Here is an 18,660-nt window from a genome sequence, read left to right as displayed (position 1 = left end):
TCCGGTTCCCGTTCGCCTCGTCCTCCGTCCGAGGATTCTCCTCGAAGGAAACCGCATCTGCTTGGTCCTTAGGTATCTTTGCTTAATCTGAAATCGATTTACGAATCCGTTCGTGCGATCCTGGCACACCTTTTCCGTCGATTATTGCTCCGATGGATAATTCCGAGCACGTTTCTTTCGCGATTTGTGTTCCTAAATGAATTTACCTGATCGGACTATACGATTCTATCGTAAACTCGTAGATGTAACTGTTATTAACGCTTTGAACCTCTCTTTGCACGATGCTTTGTTTTATAGGGACATTGTTTTTATAGGATAGATTCAGCTAAAATACGTAGTCCAGAAAATTTAGTTTGGAGGTATCGATAACAGGACCCGTCACGCGACACCTCTTTCTCGTCTGAGACGTTTCCTTTCCAGAGCACGAGACACGGTCCGATTATTGAAAACAAATTAAGGGCGTTACTATCTTTATCACGGCGTCGACGGGTCGGTCGAGCAAGCGTTTTCCGTTCCGGACGACGAAGCGTAACAATTTAACGACCATCTCGCGACGCAAGAAACGCGTGTCTTTCGCCGAAAAGAAAAGAAACGAAAAGAAAGAGAAGAAAGAAAGAAAACCTTCGGGATTGATGTCTTTGCGCGTCTAATTAACGCTCAACGCTGGCCGTCTCAGCGTTGATAAATTACACGTTAACCCCGTGCCGTCTTATCTCGCTCGCTGATTCAAGCAAAAATTCTACACTCTCGACGCTCGTTTCTTTTTTTTGCGCTCTCGAGCTATGAGCTGGCAAATTATGGTTCGTCCTCGCGGATCGAAGGCTTCTCCGTTTCCGCGACATTTCGTTGCCACGTTCGACGCGTGAGGAAAATAAAATACCTGCCAAATTTCGCGGCATTCCGCGCGATAACGACGCGTTACGGAATTGAATCGGACGAAACAACGATATCGAAACATTGGCGAAATATCGAAAAGACTAACCGTACCGTGTACACGCTAATAATAGCCAGATTTGGCCCAGTGCGCGACGTGGCGCCGAGAAACGCGCTGGTCGGCACATTTTAAAATAGCCACCACGATCTCACGCTCGAATACCATAACTTAGAAAAAATTCGTGCCAGCCTGACGGAAGTAGCAAAGTGACCTACTAATCGTTTCGAATCGCTTCAAATACGTGCGAATCTACGAAAGAAAGTCTTGGAAAATTACATCCTATACGAGGTTAAACATTTCCGAGCATTTTACATTTTTAACATATTCGAAATCTTAACGTTTCGGAAATTCTATATTTGATCATTTTCAACGAGACGAATATTAATGCATCGAGCAATCTAACCGTGTAAGCGACCTAACCCAGAGCTACACACGTGTACCTGACACCTGTTGACTCGGGGATCAACTGTCCCGGAAAAACGAGATATCAGTCGCGTGAGACGTTACTGAACGTATAAATTATATTCCTTCGTTCACTTTTTTCCGAGATCATACAGCATTGTTCTGAATGGAATCGTCGAGTTCCTGATTCGATTTCTAACTCTTTACCTTTACCATCTTTCGCTTTGCATCGCTTGGAATTGAAATTATTTATTTATTGAAAAAAGGCTTACAAAGGCTTAGAATTTCAACGCGTTAGGATTCAGAGCGCTGAGATTTAAAGTGCGCTGAGAATTGCAACGCATCGAATTGCAGTGCGTCCAACTTTAGCGCGCTGAAAATTGCAACGGGTCCGATTTCAGCGCGCTGAGAATTTCAACGCATCGAATTTCAGCGCGTTCGGTTTCAGCACGCCGAGAATTGCGACGCGTTGGGAATTGCAACGCATCGAATTGCAGCGTGGCCAACTTGAACGCGTTGTGAATTGCAACGCGTCGAATTGAACTGCATCGAAATTATCCCGCGCAGAATTGTTTTACTAGCAAGGAATTAAAAGCAAAAGATGGCATTCTTGTTCGCAGAACATGGGCATCAAGGATGAGTTCCACCAGAGGACCATTTTAGCCTGCATCGACGAGCTGTGTCACGCTGCACCGTCGCTTTCGTTGCCGCAGGTTGGCGCCTCGGCCACACCAACCACGTCCACTGTGGTCACCGACTCGATCTCTTCTGTCGCCGGTCCTTCGGCTTGCAATAATGCTCACACCCTCATGCCGCAGAGTTTCAGCGTGTTAGAGAAGTGCGACAAGTGCCATAAATACCTCAGGGGCCTCCTGCATCAAGGCTTTCTCTGTCTAGGTACGTTTTATCGACTCATCGATACCGGTTGATAATCGATCCCGATAACGTTTGTCAAATTTTTACAAACGTTTGATTTACTGCGAGTTAGAAAAAGAGTAGTCAAGATTATTCGTTTCCATGGAACCTTGCTATTAAATCTATAAGAGGAAATATATATGTATATAGAAACACAAAAGAGTTAAGGGGTTAATTTCACTCGTTCTTCCTCGATAGGTTTATCAAGGGGTTTTGTTTTTCTGCCCAATAGATTGCGGTCTGGTAGCTCACAGGACGTGTTCAGCGACGGGTTTACCCTCGAACTGCGTGCCAGCCGACTCGGAAAATCGTGTCCATAGATTTACTCCAGGTAAGCGTGACAAAATAACACACACTCGTCCACTTTCGTAACGCGTGACATTGATACAGCTTCAGTAGTCCGTAACACACCTATTTACTTCTTCGTTACGTTAATGGACGGGAACACGGAAACAATTTAAAAATTCAGATGTCTTTTAGTCGCGACTATCCCCGGATTGCATCAGAAACGTGTTCGGTGACGCTGGAACTGCTTGTTACCTGCTTTGCAATCGAGCGCCAGCGGACACTCTTATGAAGTTTGTAGCAAGGACACCACGATGCTTGCCGCATTACTTGTCGTTCTAATATCTGAATAACTAAATATTCATGGCGTCTTTCGATTGAAACATTGAAATATAGCCGATTTGAAGTGTTAACCGAGGGTGTTGTGGCTGGACTGACCTATTCAGAGGAAAGAGACGTTAAACGATATTCTTGTTTCGCGTCGGGCAATCATTGTAATCGGAAAATAAATTTAACACTATTGTCTCGAAACTTGTATCGCCGTTTCTTCTATATGGTATGTTAACAACCAAGATTCAATGTTATCTACTCGGATGTCGAACATAGATTTATTATATCTTGTTCCCTGTCATTTCATATAAATATTTATACTATTCATTGCAATTGCAAATGGTCTACTACGGTTTTCAAGCGACATAATTGAAAAAGGATAGATACATCACTTAACATCAATCTTCCTCTGTCTGAAGTCTATACCTTGATGAATTGAAATCGTCGGGGTCGATGAGGTGGGAAGATATATAATCTTATTTCATCGTTTGTTCGCTCGTTTCTTTTTCGTTGAGCAAGGATCATCGTCACTTTCGACGCCCACGGGCTGTAACACGCGCCGCCAGTATGCGCTCGCACGTAAGGTAGACGCTTTTCTCAGAAATTCCGTGGCAACTCTTGGAACCGTCATCCAACGCGTAGACGATTATAACCGATAAAAGCAAACCGAGATGATTCCGCGAAGCACCTTCCGAAATAATGAAATATTTTTAGTAAGTCGTTAAATGCCAGTTAAAACAAACGCGTTAACAGTCTCGCTACCACCGGTGAGAATGACCATGTCCTAAATTCCTGTATCCTGAAACGTCGATATTTCTCCGCCACGATATCCCTAAATTTCTATTCTCTCGGAGCGCTATATTCTTAAACCCCTTTATATCTCTGAATTCCTATATCGCTAAACACCCGTATTCCTGAAGATCTACACCGCTATATCCCTCGAGAATTTGAAAAGCTTATTGGTGACCCTGATGGCAATCAACGCGTCAAATTTATATCGGTTGACCCATGTGGGTTCATGTGGGTTTTTAATTCGATTTTTTTCGAGTCTGCCAAGAAGAGATACACTCTCACAGAAGAAGCAAGACGTAGCTGTCGTGGTCGTAAAAATAAATTTCTTTCTCCTACCTCTCCTTGGTACCAGTCTCTCCTACACTCCCACCATCATCTTCTCCTTCTTTTCAACTACCTCCTCCGCCTCATCCTTCACCTTCTTTCCTCTCTTTCCCTCTCCTCCACGCGTGGATATCGGTTGGTCTCGAGAAGGCTCGTAATGCATGCGTACACGCCTTTGATTGTACAAGTGGCACACGATGTATCGACGATGAGGTTCGAATCGCTTTTAAACTACGATCACCAGTTTTTCTACCGAAGTCGGACTTTAGAGCTATTCAGAAAAGTAGAGAAGGTAGAAACCACACGTATCAATGGTAGATGAGTAATCGAGTAGCTTTGCTAGTAGAGATTCTACGAGGAACGATAGGAACGGTCTTCGGAGGGAAACTTCTGATTCTAATTGGCTCGAATTCAGGCGCGTCAAGTTCGGCTTTCCCATTTTATCGAATGATAGTCCCACATCCCAGAAGCTATAATGTAAGATCCGTGCCGATTGCCGGAATCCTTCGTACTTATTTTCTTTTTAAATATATACCGTTTCATGCGAGCAGTATCTGGTGGACGATGTATAATTAGACTAATATACGATACATGTAGAAGAATGTCGCTACTTTAACAATGATTTCTTGTTGGAGTAATAGCAACTCGTATTTGAATAAGTGAATTCGAGCATAAAATTTCATTGTCCCGTACAAACAAAGTGATTCAATCCGACATTCAGTAAAATTTCATTTGTCCGAATGGAGTCCTATTGTGCAGATAACACAGAAAGGAACGGTCCTTCGCAATGACGTCGATGTTCGTCGAAGTCCTCTGGTCCATGGAATGTCGTCGACAATGCGAGGTTACGTAATTGCGTAGAGAAATACACGCATCCTTTGCTTTCGACCCGCTTATTTTCGTCCGATCCGTGCTGGAACAAAAAAGAATGGTAGCCGGGTACTTCCCTGGGTCACACTCGTTCGGACGAGGATGAAAGAGGGAACGAGAGAACGTTCTTTACGATTTTACGTTTCTCGTCGAGCGTCTGGAATGCGTCTGTAAGATGTCAGGAATTTTTTTCTTCCCAGCATGTCCATAAAAACGGACGAATCTGTTGCAGATGCCCGTTCTGTGTCGTTCTACCGAGAGACCCGGTTTTCTGAGACGGCGTTCATTCCGCCGCGAGAGTGTTTCTCCGTCGAACGAACAGCTAATTTACACATCTAATTAATTTTCGTCTCGCGATTATTTCCCCGCTCCTCTGGGTCAACGACATCAGACGCTTCTTCTCGTTCACGTACACCTGTTTGCACATACACATGTATTTTTTTTCCATTCGTTCTTCTACTATTCGACCCGTTTACTTTCGTTCATGTCTCGGATCATGAGCCACATGGTCGTTTTCGTTTTCACAGCTGTTCGTTCCGTGTCATCGGTCGAGCATCAACACACGTGCGAATAAACGACAGTTTTTAACCCCTTCGTTACCAAAGATGATCGTAGTCGTTCCATGCAGTGTTTACATTTTCAAATAGTAGATGTGCAATGGAAATTTTCATATGTCGATTGTATTTGATTGCAGTATTCGGTCTTGGTTTGTGCTTGCAATTCGATACTTCCACCCGTACCGCACCTATCCTGGTGGAACGGTGCACCCGTGCCTTGGAGGAGAAGGCGTTTGCAGATGGCACGCTGGATCTTTATAAAGTCTATCACAGTAGTCCTCCTAACGAGCAAACGTTGGAGCTGCGGCAAAAGTTGAACGACGGTAAAAAACGCGTCAAATTCTAACGCATTTAACTTAATTTTAAATTCACTACATTAACGAACAATTATCGTTACATTTTCAGATGTTTGTAAAGCAGATTTGAATTCCTACACCCCGCAGTGCGTCGCGAGCGTGCTGAAGAAGTTTCTACGAGAATTGCCAGATCCAGTGATCCCTGTTCAGTTCTACGATAGGTTCATCGAGGCATCCAGTGAGCGTCTCGAATCAAAAATAGCCATGTTTTATTTTAATCAAGGATTATACATTCGAGATATTCTTTTCTTGTTTTAGATACAAAGAATGACGAACAATGCGCTCAACGTTTAGCACAGCTGGTCCTTGAGCTTCCAGAACATCATCGTACGACATTGTTTCACTTGATGGCTCATTTCTGTCGAATATGTCAGCTGCAACACGCGAGAGGCTACACGGAACCGCCTACCATCCTTATACAGGTCCTCTGTCATATTTTCGTCAGACCACCTTGGGAACGGATCGTGTGAGTTTGTCAAAAAAATCTGTTCATTTCATTTGTATGTATTATTCCGTGTATGTGTTTACATTAGTCGGTAGTAAAGTTAAACGAAGTTGAGTTTTTGCTCGTATAACCGGTATGAGTCTGTTCACGAGGGCAAACGTTAACGACCAACGTTGGTTTAACCGTCTTCGATCGAAGTTCTTCCGAACTCGGTATAATATGTGACATACGGATATCGAATTGAAAGGCATTGGATTTATAATGCTTCGAATTCGGTCGCGTTATTTTAGCACGTGTTGTGATATACGTTAAATCTTTTGACAGCGATATAGTTTAGCTGTTATTTAAAAATTTTATCGAAGAGGATTAATCATAAATTAATGAGTATAACAGGTAGAATATAATCGATGCATTTTGAACACGATCCTTTTTCTCTGCTACAAGTGTACCGGCTAATACGGTTTTTATATCGTGTGACAATAAGCGAGTCAATGATCATAATGCATTCGCGTGTAAGGTCACGCGTGTGTCGGCAAGAGATGAGCAACGATCGATGATAAAAATATGTCTAACAAATGCGTTTCCATAGTTTCGTTCACATTGACCGATGCGCGGTTGTTGTATCATCGCTTTTCGCTTGAAACGAGTTGAACCGTAAGAGATAAATCGTAATCGGTTGCCTTCTTTTGCTAAAAATTCATTGCCTCGGCAACAAATTCTTTATTAATCCTTGTGTAATCGATCGAGTAATCGAGTATTCATCGCACGTTCAATATTAAAAAGTATCTGCATATGTATATTTTTATTTTAGAAACGTTCAGATGTTTTACGGTATTTTAATTAGTATGTAAAAACTTATTAAATGGTACCCGGTTGTCAATACATGGGTTAATAAATGCTAATATCGTGCAGATAGTCGTCAAAGTTCAACGATTGTGTTTTATATTTCTATTTTATACGAATAATTTGATTTTTTTTCTAGACAAATTGTTCACAACATCGAGGCACACATACGCATAATAGAGATACTTTTGTTGCACGGCGATTGGAACGAAAGATTGCCGCAATTCGCCAGCCCTCCGCAGCTACCACCGCGAAAAGTTTCCAGGCCACAGTTTCCGGTTTTAGATCCGTTCCCTGTTCTTGACGAGGATAGTCCCATGGCTCCATCAACGTCCACCGCGGAAAGCAAAGATCAGCAGCAACAGCAACAGCAACAACAGCAGCAGCAGCCACAACAGCAACAGCAGCAACCTCATAGGTAATTACCAATATTAGGCAAATTGAAATTTTGTGAAATTTGAATTATTTTATATTTGTTTCGATAGACCCCGTACATTGCAAGAGGCGGAATGGTATTGGGGAGACATCACGAGAGACGAGGTGAACGAGAAAATGATCGATTCACCCGATGGCACTTTTTTGGTTCGTGACGCTTCATCGAAGGGAGGGGAATACACTCTGACGTTGCGTAAAGGTGGGACCAACAAGCTTATCAAGATTTGTCAACGGAACGGGAAATATGGCTTCTCGGAGCCGTATAACTTTCATTCGGTTATCGAGCTGGTGGATCACTACAGGAATTGCTCTTTGGCGCAGTATAATTCCACGCTGGATATTAAACTGTTGTACCCCGTCTCTCGGTTTCAACAGGTAACTTGGCTGATTATTTCAATATTCTCTCCTCTTCTTGTCGGAATTTCTGATGATCAGTATATATTATGAGAAGCTACAGGATTTTTATAACAAATTTATTTTGCCTTTATCAGGACGATGAAATTGCAAGTACAACCAATATGGCAAACGTCGCACAAAAATACGTCGAACTCGATAAAGAGATAACCGACGCGTTGAAGGAGTACAGAGGCTATTCGGAAATGTACAACAGAACCGCCTTCGAGGTGCAACTGAAACGACAAGCGTTGGAAGCATTCTCGGAGGCTATTAAGATGTTCGAGGATCAGACGAAATTACAAGAGAAGTTCCAGAAAGAAGCTCAACCGCACGAAATATCAACGTAAGTACCAATTATTTTTAATTTAAAGCGGTATATTTAATTTACATAAACATCTCGTTTATAGATTAACCGAAAACGCAGAACTGTTGAAACGAAGACTGAAATCCTTAGAAGATAGCAGGGAGCAATTGGATCGTTGTTTAAAGGAACAGATTTCTTACAACAGAACTCTCGAAAGAGAAATGCAGAAATTGAAACCGGAACTCTTACAGCTCGTACGCCAAAGGGATAAGCATTTAATGTATGTCTTATTATTTTATTTTATTAACGATATATTTTTGGCTCGAATACAAATTGAGAATTACAAACTGCATTACAGATGGTTGAAGAAAAATGGCATGAATCAAAACAAAATCAACCAGCTTGTATTAAACCATTCGAATCCTGTACTGGGCGATTTGTACGGCGATCTGCAAGAAGTGGATCTTGAGGTTCATTCGGATGAAAAGACGTGGCTTTATTTGGAATGTTCTCGTTCGGACGCTGATCGTTTGTTAGCAGAGAGGCCAGACGGTACCTTCCTTGTTCGCACGTCGAGAACGGGACAATACGCTCTTTCAATCATGTATGTACGATTTTATTAGCTGCGTATAAAAGTAATGGTTGTTGACTAAAAACAGTTTAATGGGTTTATTTGCATTTCTTATTAGTTGCGATACAATTCGTCGCGTTTCAATTCCCTAATCTTTGCATATAAGTAGCATTCCTACGACGTTAGTCATAATTTAATACTCGTGTATAATGTCTGCGCATCTACGCTGCACAAAGACGATGGAATTTGCAATAAGTGAATACTGACCTTTATTACGCCCGTTTATACCAGTATCCTCGATGTTAAATATGCAACTTAACCATTACCTTTGTCTACGCCTATTCTTTTGAAAAACGTATCGAGGACATGCAATAATGCAGTTTACTTATTTCTGCTACAGGTGCAATGGTACGGTGAATCATTGCATAATATACGGTACAGAACGTGGCTTCGGTTTCGCCGAACCGTACAACATTCATAAGAGTTTGAAAGACTTGGTGCTACACTATGCTCAGAATTCTTTGGAAGAACACAATGAGAGTCTGAACACGACTCTAGCTTATCCGGCGTTCGCCTCGCCTGCTGCGCTGGCACAATTACAGGCTCAACAGATGCAGTTGCAGATGCAGATGCACACGCAGAACCAACTACAACTGACGCGTCCTCTCGAGAATCAATTTATGCCGCACACGTAATACTTGTGTTACGATTAACCTAGCTGACCGATTTACACGAATGTTGTTACGTACGCGTGTGCACGCACGCGAGTTTTCCAGGATAAAAACGGTCTCGTTCGTTTTTTCCCCGATCGGTACGATGGTGTCTTTGTCTCAAGAAACGCGCGACAATTGATCGTTCCATTTTTTTTTTTTGTTATTCTAAGAGAGAAACGCCGTTTCCTCGATCGAAATATGGTGGTATCGATAATACATCGGATAAACGTTGATAAGTGGTAGCGGTAGTATTACTCAAAAACAGTGTAGTTTATAAGACGAATATATAGCGTGCGTACAGTTCCGTGGCGCAATAACAAAAAAAGAAAAACAAAAACGATTACGTTTTACTCGACAGGACCACAGTGACACGTTGCGTCGTAGCTTTCACGATTAGTTTCTCAGGGTCTTGCAGGCCTTCTTCGGATAAGGTCGTCACGACGATCGTCTCGAATATTCGCTTTGACACGCATGCGTAAACAAGAAATATCGGTACTTTTGGGTCGCTGTCAGTTTATAATCGTTGAGGTGCGCCGCATTTTAGAACGCGTTTAATTCCATCGAACACGTCAGAATCACAGAGGCATATATCTAGTCTTCAACAGGCAATTCGACGGATGAATGAAGCAAAAATACATAATGAGAGCTAAACGAAAAAAAGTAAGTCTGATACCGCTCAAACTACTCACCGTTTCGATTGGTAATCAGGGTAGTTACGCTAATTAACACTGTTAACGCAAATCGTATCGTCTGTTCCTTCGTAAAGAAAAAAGTAACACGGATCGAATCACCATAGTAGACCGCTGTACTTCTGACTTCTTCGATTTTTCTGTTTTGCGAAGATTTTTCGAACGCGACCCACGGACATATGGTTTTACGTCGCTAATGCGATCGACGAAGTAAGAAATCTTCGACGGTGATATTAGAGTATAATTAGATGCATCCGTGGCACGATGCTGACGAGAGACGTTTTTCTAGCGATTATACAATAAAATTCACCAGCAAAAGATAGCAATCGTCGCCGCGAGACGACGAAGAGGAATAAGGAACGACTCTGCTTTCGCTCGATTTTCGATTGAAAGTGTGCCCGCCGCAATTCGACGTTCATCACAACGAAATTTTACACGGATGCGCGCGGGTGTTTCTGTTTTTTTATATGTTAGATTTCAAGTGCTGTGTGCCAGACCTCTGTGCAGGTTGCGTGCGTTTCGCACGCTTGTACGCGAAGATAATTTCACGTGAAGTTAAAAAAAAAACGTATTATCTGTGATTTCGGATTGCCGAGAAAGGAGGTATATTATATATATATATACAGATGTATCGTGTCTATTATTTTCCAGTCGCTTTTTTATTATTCACTTATCTTCTTCTTATACTTTCCTGTAGAATTTAAATTACGATGTACGCGCGTGATCGTCGAATGATAAACAGGCAGGTTCGCGTCGACGATAGCATTGTCCCGCGACCGATACGTGCAAATGCCATTCGTGATTTTATTATTCGTATATTTTTCTTATTGTTCGCACGAGAATGGTACTTTTTATAACGCCGCGTTCGAAATTGTTGTAAGTTCGTCGAGGCTCCTCCTATCTCTTCGATTCGTCGAGTGTTCTACCTCGAGATGAAAATTTCTTGCGTGTAATCAGTATTCGTTTTGTATTGAATATTGAGGAAATGTACGTGTATCGTTGGTCAATAAGATTCGTTAACACGTTGTTCAACGAAGTGCAAGCTAACTCGAAGTTGAGAACTTATTAACGGAAAGTTCCGAGTAATTTCGTAGATAGCGAATGTGGACAAAGAACGGAAAGTAAGAAAAATTGATGTTAAATCGCTTGGACGATAAAATGTTTGCAGTTTTGATAACAAAAGCGCTGTATAATTAAGCGATGTCGTACCTAATTGTAGTAGTAGCGATTAACGTGTTAACCTGTTAAGCGCGATTACGCGACGAGTTAACTCATCGTACATTACGCGTATGCGAGTTGTCAGACGACGAGTCGGTTCTTAAACCCATACGAGTTATCTCTCGAGCGCGATACATTTGTGAATTTCTCACTCGACTTAACTGACCCTCGTAACTTACATACGAGTTTTCACTCGACGAGTTAACTGTTCGCACGCGTTCAACAGACCATCGTTCGTTACACGAGCACGATCTCGAGGTGGATCAGAGTGTCTTTCTCGCTTTTCGTATCGGTATTCGCGCTACTGTTGATCTCACAAACCTAAACAGGAATCACGTGCATGAACAGTGATCGGAAGAAGTATCCCCCGAATCCCTTGCAACTGATCGGAGCTCGAGAAATTTTGTCGATTACAGTGCGGTCCGTAATCGGAAAAGTGCATCGAGTGTACGATCCAAGTGATTCACCTTCGATCGTTAGCGGTCACTTCGATCGACCGGATGATTCTTTCGATCACCGATGTGTACCACGGTTCTCGTTTACCAATATAGTCAGAGGAAATATAGATCGATACGCAGAAGCGAGGAACGATCTCTAGCGGTGGGAGCAACGACGATTTTCTTTTTCTTCTGTTCTTTTCTATTCTACTTGTTCAGTGTAATACAGGATGACGAACTTCGAGATACGGAGGGAAAACAATGTAAACGAGAGATCGGCTTGTAAGAAAAAGGGAGAAAAGGCTCGTTGCTCATCCTAAAGGCTTCGAATTACCGTAGATTTATAGGTAGCTTAAGTTTTTTATACGAGAGAAAAACAATTTAAGTGCCCTGGCGACGATAGGCTTGTATTTGTGATTGTCCAATCGCGTGCAGGTGCAGTTATCGATCATCGCTGATCGCGTCTTCGAATCGCGCGTCTCTTTTTTTAATCGACAAATATGAACATCGTTTTATCGAGTCATTGCTTCTTCGTAGGAACATGTTTCCGGTTTCATTGACGATTCACGGGAAAAGGGTCGCTCGAACAAAGAACGACGAGCGTTATTAGAACCCATCGAGCGTGTAATTAAAGATGTCATTAGAATTTCAAATACGTGATTAGAGTAAGAAAGTCAAGACGCGACTTCGCGTGAATAACGAATGTGAAACGTGTTATCCGGAAACGCGCGATTCGATGACGATAAAAGTGCGTGACTCTTTTTCACGCGTTTTACCACCCATTAAACTGCTGTTTAACGACGAGCACGAGATCATTGGCTAGAAATTTGATGGCAGAATAGGTGATACAATACGACGATGTCGATGACACAGGCTGTGGTTGCAATGATGGTGCAATTAAGCACAGAGTATTTGTTTGTGCAGAAATGAATCGAAAATGTGAAGCTTGATTTTGAAAATAGAGTCGAGTACAGTAGCGTTCGTAAGTACATAGTTTTCTGCAAATTGTAAACGAATCGATTCGTCAACAGACTAATTAGAAGTTTATTAAAAGTGATCTATTCTTGATATATTGACGTATACATTTGTAAGCGATTACTACTTTATATATCGTGATCACGAATAACCAACAATTATTTTATCATTTTAAAATTTCTGCGAGTGCTTTCGAAGATTTTCGACTGATTTTATCTACATATTTTACCTATAAATTATTTACAAGTGTTTTAACGTAGCTGTAATGTTAATAAACAGAGACTTTTAGAATCGAGAAAACTTATGAACGGTAATGTACGTGCGTATTAAAAAGTGATTTGGTATTTTATATTCGAATATGACCATCCATATTGGTTTGCTAGTAATAAAAATATAAGGTAATAAATAGACGCAATGTCTAAACTTCAATCTCGTTTTAATTGCGATATCCCCGTCGTTTCGAGAAAACGATAATTATCGAATAATTACTCTTTCGAATTCTCATAAACCTTCAATTTCATCACCCGTAAAATATTCTATATTTTCCATTCATTTTTGCACATCTGGCGCCTCATGGCACCGCCATTACGATCATCCTGATGAAACGTTGCCTTCGAATTTCTAGCGACTCTGTCTCGTCGTTCTTTCGAAAAGCAGTACACAAAGAAACAACGGGACACGCAATACATACACGAAATTCGTGCATATTAGCATGTTTCGCGTGCGCGAAACACAGAAACAGTCTTAGAAGATAAACGCGATACACTTCGATGGCGAGAGAATATAAACGATGAAGGTCGATTACGTAGAAAAAAGAAGGAAACCGAAAAAAAAGTATATATATGAGCATATATGTATTGTATATATTATATATCTATATATTTTTACTTACTTTGAAAGCAAACCTTTAATTGATTATTTATAATATATTCGTGGCGTATGTTGTATACATATATTAATTATATATCTTGAACATCGTGATGTAAATCTTGAATACATATTAAAACATCGACGATCGCGTTTCTAGAGTTGAGATGAATTTAATAAATGATCGGAGAGTGGCACGAGCTGCTCGTGCAAAAATAAAGTATAGTTTGAGGTGCATCAAGTCCTACGATGAAAGGTACAATTAATTCTTTGCGTCAATACTTGACATTCAATTTTGTGGAACCTGTGACTTTTGTAACTTTAACGCGTTCAGAGCCGAAATCATGATATAATCATCCCTTGCTCCATTTCATGTTTACTGTATGATATACACACTTGTGCAGAGATAGAAATTAAAATTTCGCTTTGCAACAGCCGACTACAGTTATACGTAGCGCGTAATGGTCGTATCGTAGCGAGTAAAAAGATTAAAGTAATAAAAACGTAGAGATCTTGCCAATTCTAAAGATACTATTTGAAAATATTTGCAAATAAATAAAGGAAAGGAACGTTTCCGAGAAAGAACATTCGAAACTGGTTTCTAGGACTTGATTCGCTTTCACGTTGACCATTCGCTCGAATAGGCCAATATTTGACGATTCTACCTTAGAATCATTTTTTTCCTTTTCAAAAAAGGGGACACTAGTCCTTGTTGAGATTTGATGGCATAATAAAAGAGAATGCAACGTTCTTGTTCGATATAAAACGTGTCACATCACGATGTATATATTCGAGCTCCGATAGCGAAGCTGTTTTGTACAAAACAAAAAGAAGGGGAATAAGAAGGAACGGAAAAAGAAGGTGAAAGAGAACTATTGTGAAATTTAACGTGGATTTATCCGCAGGACCGGTCCAATACCTTCTTACGCGAGATGACGTTTTTTAACGATCGATTTGCTGAACAAGTTTTCGCGATCGTTCTTTTCTTTCGAATTCGTGCAAACGTGCCGACCGCCGTGTCTTGTCGGTGCTCGGTCTTTTCGGAAATCGTAGACGAGAGAACGTCGATCGATACGACGGGACACGGATATTTTTCGCGATTCGATGGGTGCTCGATGGATCCAAGTATCGACGGACAGCAAACGAGGGAATAAAGAAAAACGATTCTAATTGTGGTGAAAAGGGTTAGGAAGAGGACGAGATAACGCATAATAGTTGCCTTAGCTTTTGTACAAGTTAAACAGAGGTGCAGAATCGGGAGATTACAAAGAGAATGAAATTTGAGAGAAAGCGAGTGTGCGCGTATGTGTGCGTGTAGAGCGGGGATTGGCAAACCGCGAGTTAAACGTGACCGGTTATGTTAAAATGTAACTGAATGTTAACGCTATGATTATAATTACGGTAGATTTTCGTTGTATCGGAACCGTAGGAAGAGTTCCTTTCGTGTACGTGGTGACGATATAACGAAAATCTTCGGAGTGACAAGGTTCCAATGTAAATCTTTCACCTGCTGTCTTAGAAACTTAATATAATATGCTACTTAGAATTTTCTTTTCATCGGAGCTAAAATAGACAATAGATCTATGAGGACTATAAAATTTAATATCTAAAAAAATGTTTGTACATAACCTAACAATATATTTGACACTGTAACAAAATTAGCCAATCCCTGGCACAGGGTGAACGAAGTAAAAAAGAAAAGAAGGACGAAATTCGTACGGTACGATAGGGTTGTTCTGACTAGGCGATTCACGCCGTTATCTGCGACGACAAAAGATAAAAGAAGATTGAACAAAAAACAGAAGAATGATAAGGAACGATTAAGCTAATAAGATATTCCGGTATGCTCGCCATGAAAAAGAAACGAAGGAGCCTTGCAGCAAGAAAACATATTCTGCGAATCATTGATAATCAAATCGTATCGATAACGCTATCGTAACCGCAATTGCAATCGTATAATAATAATTAATTAATTAATTGTAACGATAAATAGCGATTCTCGTTATTTTGACGAGATTTTTTTCGAGGAACTTGAAACACAACAACGATCGTGTTTAAAAAAAGAGTCCGAATATTATCGATCAGAGGAGGAGGAGGAGAGAGAGAGAGAATGATAGAAAGAGTCTTTTTGGAGAGTGGACGCTTTTTGTGGACACGTTTTTTATAGATATTGGCAGCAATATTAAACGGCGGTTTAGCTACGGGCGAGAAACTCAGGTTCCAGTTACTAAATGAAACATTTAAGCAAAACGCGAGCTGTTTTTTGTAAGAAAGAGAGAGAATGAGAGCGTGAGTGAATAACGACGATGAAATACGTCCTTTTGAATTCCGAAACCGATGAAACATGGATCGATTCCTCTTTTTGTCAATGCTAACTAACGATTATAATTAGTAGAGAAGAGAACAGCCGAATAGAAAATAGAAACTAATAGAATGGGAAGAACGGTGGCGCCGTAGACCAATATATTGTTACCCTAGGCATAACGAATTAATAATTAATTGTAACGAAGTATCTCTTGACGATTCTCCGCCGACGAAGATGGCCGAGATCGTGACAGGAGCGTGTGTGCATGCGTGAGTGTCTGATACACGTTAGTACGATCAAAAAGTAACAAATCGAATGATCATGACGATTGTGAATCTTGTGTTTGCGTCCAAATTTCTTCGTAGAAAATGAAATTTAGAATTGGGCATTACTTCTCGATGAATTTTAAAATTTCGAACCGAAACGCGAGGATATCCTTGCTTTTTCTTATTGCACACACACACACACACACATACACATACACACGTTTGTCAACGGAAATAATGCCCAGTTCTGATTTTTAAGTAATTAAGTAAAGAGACGGGTTACAATAGGATATATCCTTTTTGAAAGAGAATGTTTCAAAAATCTTTCGCAACGTGGACGCGTGAATACGGTTTTGAAACGTTTTCGCTTTTATCGATCGTTGAATATGAATCATATTCACAAAACATATTTTCATCAGTTCCATAATCTTCCAATTCACTGTAATTATTTATCGGTTCAGTCTATTGCTAGCTCAAATTTTATTAACAAATTTTATTCACAATCCTTGACTGAATTCCTAATCGTAATAATTATTAGTAACAGTAACGATATAATATTAATAAATACTAGTCCATTCTATGCGAGACAATTGCTGGCTTCGAATTACATTGCGATTTCAATAATGATTCGTATCGAATCTTTCAACTAATGCAATTTTCAAAATAATTAATGTCCTAAGCGATTCGAAATAACTAGTATTCGTCACCCATCACTCGCGTAAACGTTTTAAAATCGTGTTCGATCGTCGACAGATTCGTGTACGTCCATTTGGATCCTTGCCAATATTTCCTGTCGTTTTTCTTTTCGAAAACATGCCATGGATGCAAATGTATATCAGTGAGAATATCGTTCGCGTGCGAATGTGATACATGTATTGATGCATGATTCAAGGAGGCGATAATAGCCGATCATTAATGAACGTTCGGTGGAAGAATTGATAGAGGAGTTTCTGGGGAGGGGAGGAACAACTCGAGGAGCGGGGTTGGGGTTAGGGGTTGGGGGTTGGGACACGGGATGTTCTAAAAGGGGTGTTGAAGAAATAATAAAAAAAAAGGAAGAAAAAGTTATCGACACACAGATATTGTGTTATTATTAAACGAATGTATGCTGTCCCACTGTGATAAAACTTTTGTTTTTGCATGTAAAGTATAACTATTATTGTCATAAGTATGAAATTGAAAGAAAATGAACAAAAAAAAGAATATATTATATATATATATATATATATATTATATATTATATATTATATATTAATACGGTGCATATATATAGATGTATGCGCCGAGGCATGCGCGATCTTAGAACGATCTATGTATGTACCTATATATCTATATATGTGCAGGCACACATTATACACACGTACACGACACACACATACATACGAACACATGTAACACGTACACATTGAGCATACATATATTGTGATCGAGCGTGCACGCAGTAAAAAGTGCATGCTACTACAAAGAATACAAATTTTAAATTACCTGGGTCCGACCTGTCTTCATGCGCTTGCAAATGGACGGATGGATGAACGAATGGATTTTGTGCTGGTGCAATTTAACCTTTACGCTGCGCAATTTATTTCGTCGACTATTTTTCGCAAAAATTCTTAGTCCTGTAACTTCATTACCTGCTTTCCACTTTGCTAGCGTATATTACGAATATGTACACTTTTTTATCGACATTTTGCAGACCGACTATTTCATGATTTTTCGGAGACTCAGTCTTTCAGTGCACACGGTCACATTAATTAACTTCGATTCAGTTCTTTTTCAGCGATAAAAGATTTCGCAGCGTAAGGGTTAAAGATATGTGTGATTATACGCGCGTGGAACGTCAGTTCAACGCGCGTGTTCTTTTCGAATTCTGTATTTTGTATTTCTCTTTTTTAATATGAGTCAAGTATTCGTTTGGTGCTCTCGGGTTAGTCGACGGGAGACGCTCGGCAATTGATTTTAATTAAAAAAAAACTATAAAAAAAGATGTGTGTAGTGTTTAAGGAATACTCTTTTTTCAAAGTTTGTGATCGGTATAGTATATATTTTTCTTACGCGAATTGCGACCTCGACACGTTCGTCGAAGCTTCGAACTAACCGTGATAAAAATGCGTCCGACGTTGAAGGAAATTTTCTAATAATTTTTGCTACATCGTATTAACGTGTATTTGCTTTCCTTCTTTCATTTGAAATCGAAACGCGCGTAATTTCGGCGATTCTCGGAGGGTTCCTTAAGCGCATGAATACCGGAAGTACGATGAATGTTTACTCGCTTTTTCGCGCAACGGTCATCCTCATATTGTACCGTTTATTTGGTAGTTGTACCATGTAAAACACCATTTATATTTGCATATGATTAATATGTTTTACTTATAACACTCTGGTACTGACGTTATTTCGGACCCGTATCCATCTACTCCCTTCATCCCTGAAG

General features: G+C 40.4%; 1 protein-coding gene across 5 annotated transcripts in view; it reads left to right on the top strand.

The window, feature by feature from the left end:
• Pi3K21B (phosphatidylinositol 3-kinase regulatory subunit alpha) overlaps window positions 1–18,602 on the top strand; it is a 41,313-nt gene extending 22,711 nt beyond the window's left edge. For all 5 annotated transcript variants that reach the window (XM_076535542.1, XM_012296243.2, XM_076535541.1 and 2 more), the window contains 11 exons: window positions 1,957–2,233; window positions 2,484–2,582; window positions 5,547–5,732; window positions 5,815–5,943; window positions 6,024–6,231; window positions 7,193–7,471; window positions 7,539–7,863; window positions 7,980–8,227; window positions 8,292–8,468; window positions 8,547–8,792; window positions 9,160–18,602. In XM_076535542.1, coding sequence (XP_076391657.1) covers window positions 1,957–2,233; window positions 2,484–2,582; window positions 5,547–5,732; window positions 5,815–5,943; window positions 6,024–6,231; window positions 7,193–7,471; window positions 7,539–7,863; window positions 7,980–8,227; window positions 8,292–8,468; window positions 8,547–8,792; window positions 9,160–9,454 — 2,469 coding nt within the window. In that variant the 3' untranslated portion in view covers window positions 9,455–18,602. The remainder of the gene's footprint in view (window positions 1–1,956; window positions 2,234–2,483; window positions 2,583–5,546; window positions 5,733–5,814; window positions 5,944–6,023; window positions 6,232–7,192; window positions 7,472–7,538; window positions 7,864–7,979; window positions 8,228–8,291; window positions 8,469–8,546; window positions 8,793–9,159) is intronic.
• The last annotated feature ends 58 nt before the right edge of the window (window positions 18,603–18,660 follow it).

The sequence above is a fragment of the Megachile rotundata genome, chromosome 9 (assembly GCF_050947335.1).
Source record: "Megachile rotundata isolate GNS110a chromosome 9, iyMegRotu1, whole genome shotgun sequence".
Classification (NCBI taxonomy): domain Eukaryota; kingdom Metazoa; phylum Arthropoda; class Insecta; order Hymenoptera; family Megachilidae; genus Megachile; species Megachile rotundata.
Note: the sequence above shows the minus strand (reverse complement) of the source record. Positions and strands in the feature narration are given on the sequence as shown.